Genomic DNA, 3,793 nt, shown 5'->3' with positions numbered 1-3,793 from the left:
TGTTGCTAAGCTGAGCGAAAATGGCTTCTGGGATCTGGAGTAAGAAATACTCCCAAACCAAACCATTCTTGACCAATCCAACCGTTCCCTTCAACTATCCATTACATCATCATGATGCACCAGTTACGATACGATGGTTGGTGCAACGCTCAATCCCTAACCCACCCCAAAAACCGTTTATAGTTGCACCTTCCTGGCAGTGCGCGCGCCTTTGATATGAATCGTTAGTACGCTTCGGGTACGGGACCCAACGGATTGCTCCGTTATGCAATGTGAGCCATGTGATCGCGAACCACGTTGTGGCAATAACTAGCAGGAAGAGAGAGAATAGGGAAAAGGTACATCGTCTCGTTGCAGCTCCTTTACCCTAGATCGTTAATATTTGCGCGGGAAAATGGAGGAGAAGCTAATGAAATAATTGCGCTGGACACTGAGAATGGCTGAGAAAGGAATGCAGCATCTGCGAAACAATCCAATAGGGGAAGGGGAAGCTTTTTAAAATTTATGGCAATTTTTATGTGAAGTATATCGGGTGCACTCCAGCTCTTTCTAGAAGGTTTTGTTTTCTTCCTGCATTACTAGCTCCTATACTACGCCATCCGCAATTCTAAACCATCTAACAAAGCAAAACCATAAATAGCAAAGCGAATTTAACTGCTTATGATTACGGATCTAGTTGAACCTTTAATTCATAACGGCCGAATTTTTGCTTCATTAGGATATTAAATTAGAAACTAAGCGAATGAAAGGATAACATAGTAAGCATATTTAATTTTCTGAGACCAAAATCCAAAATCGTATCACACTTTGCTGTTTGTTACTGTTAATTGCATAAACAGATAACATTGTTGAACAACAAATTAAAAAAAAAACTACAGTGAAAATATATTGTTACTCATGTGTAAACATATTATAGTGTGGCCTTTATTCGAATAGACCCAACATGACCCTGTTGCTTGTGTAACGTTCAAGGCGCATCGAGTCATCTGCTGGACAACGCGCGTCAACGTTGATTGTGGGGGGGAAACCTAGCCTTATCAGCATCATGCAATGGCCCGACGAGTAGCGAGCAGCAGAAACGATGGCAGTGAATTCTTATCACGTTCAGTTCTATTCGTGTCGCGATCACGATCGCATCGCAGCTCCTTTACTGTCTTTAACCAACTGAAACCGACCTTTGCGGAGTGAGTCATTTGAGCACTGGGGGAAAAAAGTGTAAAATGGCCCCGTTGCGATGTGAAAGCCCGATTGATTTGCTTCCAGAGGAGGTGAGCAAGTGCAACGTGTGCAACAAAAATTAAATGGACTGTTCTCATTGTTTGTTCATTCTATTGCAGCTGCTGTGCATGATATTCGATCTACTAGAACTGGAGAACGTGAAAGATGCGTCCTGCACTTGTCGTAGATGGCACGATATCATCTTCTTCAGTGACTATATCAAACGATTTCAGTTTAAGCTTGCAGTCCCCTTTTTAACAGATAAAAAACCCGTGTGCCAGAAGACGTTGCAGTACATTGAGCAGCACATAGATGCTGTGAAACATACTCAGCGTTGCTATCGAAATATGAACCTAACCATAAAACGCACAGATGCTGACGTTCAATCATTCTGGAACATACTGCACCCGAAAATCACGAAAAATATCCGGACGCTGAAGTTAACCTTTTGGAGTTACTGTACGAAATCTGCGGTGGAAGCAATTCTCAAGGAAGTAAACGAGATGCCGGCGCTACGATCGTTCGTAGTTCACGCTTATCATTTACCTTTATCTTTCCTTACCATAAAGAGTGCCACTGTTGACCATTTAGAGATGGATAGTTGGTGTCATTTCTCCTTTGATATACCACAATTACGAACATTTGTAGGACCACTGCGTGCACTTACTCAACCGGATCAACCGCTGGTATTCACTTACCTGAAGCGTCTCGTGCTGACGGACTGTGCAGTGCAATTGAAAGGCAGATGCAAGCTTAATCGGTTGACACAAGTGGAGACACTGGAACTAGCCATTCACGACATAGAAGATTGGCTTCTCCCTGCAATACATGACAAGTACACGGCACTTAGGCATCTGTATTTTTGTACCTTTCTGCGCAATGTAGATATTGCTATCTTAAGACAGCTTTCCAAGTTCACTCTGCTTCGTCATCTAACATTTAGAGCGATCCAAATGAAAGATCGTTTCCCACTTGATATTGACTTTGGCCTATCGGAGCTAACCGAACTAGAGCTACTGGATCTGGGATCGGACGTTTTGCTGGATCGCAACTTAATGCGCCTCCCTAAGTCGATCAAGTATCTTACTCTGCAAATTACGAGTACGAACGAAGAAGTAGTTATCGAGACCATTAGCCGCAATTTGACAGGGCTGCAAAAGTTACATTTGATTTACCAATGCAATCCTTATGTTGAAGTACCTAAGCAAACAATGAAGTCAATTTGTCTTTTGAAGCAACTGGAGGTACTGGTGTTTGAATTTGCAAAATTCACGGAGTCAGTTTTCCTTGATGTGGAAGCTCCGATGTATCAAATGCGTGAACTGCTGTTCGCATTTTGTGAATCAGATCGCGATCTCGTTCTTGAATGGAGGCAAATATTTCCCAATCTGAAGACGATTCAGTTTCCACTGAGTTCTCCAATGTTCTGTTTCCGTAAGGAGATTCAATTGGATTCATTATAAAAAAAAGGCAAAATAAATATTTGAAACTAGATGAGTTCTGTGTTATATTTCGAGTTTAGCAGACAGCAAGACGCATGTGAAGAGGAAATCCACCAGTACAATAAAATGATGAATGGTTCGTCCTGCGACACACTAGTGAGGTAATTTTTTGTGATAACAAACGAACCAGCGGGCGGCTAAATGATTAAATTATGCCAATATTACCTTGGGAGCTACACAACTTGCCCAACCCAACACTGAAAGAGAATCCTTGACGCGATGATCGAATCGCAAATCGAAATTTTTCGATAATGACTTTACATTACCAATTAGAACAAAAGCTTGTCAGTTTTTTCTATTTTTCGAGTCCAATGCTGTTTACCTGATTCTAACTACAATAGTGTACGAAAAAATATACGTAAAGGTAAAAGCAAACTGCATGCAGAGAACTACTAATCAAGAATCTTGCGCTTGTTGCTTCACTTACCGCTTTAAGCATAAGCATCACAGACATATCAGCTGCCATTCGTAATGATGTTTCTCTATCAAAAACTATAATTATGGGTCCGGTGCTGCCTAATGCCCGTTTAATGGCTAATATTTATTTATCAATCGCGGCTTAGGTTCCAAAACGGTGCAATCCACCCTCAATCAGCAAATGGCCGCAATTAAACTCGTTCTTTGCTGACGATGGCCGTCCATCGCCATCGGACCAATCTTGTGCCATACGCCTCATACGATGTGTAATCGTGAGAAATCGCATGGTCCAGCGCCACTAACCGCGCCATATGACCCCGCGAACCCAATCATAAACTCCCATCCACCGTCCCGTCCCGTCTCCCGTTCCTGCCACATTCCTGCGTATGATAATCCCCCTTCAATTTAATTAACGTTAGCGAGCCGAGTGAACGATTCGTCCGTCCGTCCGAACCGACCGACGTATAATTAGTGTTTGCCGTTTCCGATCGGATCGCTGCAACCGCTGCACCGCGATAGACGAAGATGTGCAATCGTTCTGATGCAGCCTGACGCAACCGGCGCTGCCTGCAGCCTTACTGGCTGGCTTACTGACCATCAGGAATCAGCAATCGCGTTTGGCGCTAGGCGCTTCCCCATGAATAAGGCATCGCGCC

The 3,793-nt window shown here is 43.2% G+C and overlaps 1 protein-coding gene across 1 annotated transcript; it reads left to right on the top strand.

The window, feature by feature from the left end:
* Nucleotides 1–1,134: 1,134 nt before the first annotated feature.
* LOC125957281 (uncharacterized) lies at nt 1,135–2,802 on the top strand. Its single transcript, XM_049689882.1, has 2 exons — nt 1,135–1,268; nt 1,338–2,802. Exons 1-2 carry the CDS (start codon nt 1,221–1,223, stop codon nt 2,679–2,681), a joined length of 1,392 nt encoding a protein of 463 aa, XP_049545839.1. The 5' UTR covers nt 1,135–1,220; the 3' UTR covers nt 2,682–2,802.
* The last annotated feature ends 991 nt before the right edge of the window (nt 2,803–3,793 follow it).

The sequence above is a fragment of the Anopheles darlingi genome, chromosome 3, assembly GCF_943734745.1.
Source record: "Anopheles darlingi chromosome 3, idAnoDarlMG_H_01, whole genome shotgun sequence".
In the NCBI taxonomy this organism is placed as follows: domain Eukaryota; kingdom Metazoa; phylum Arthropoda; class Insecta; order Diptera; family Culicidae; genus Anopheles; species Anopheles darlingi.
Note: the sequence above shows the minus strand (reverse complement) of the source record. Positions and strands in the feature narration are given on the sequence as shown.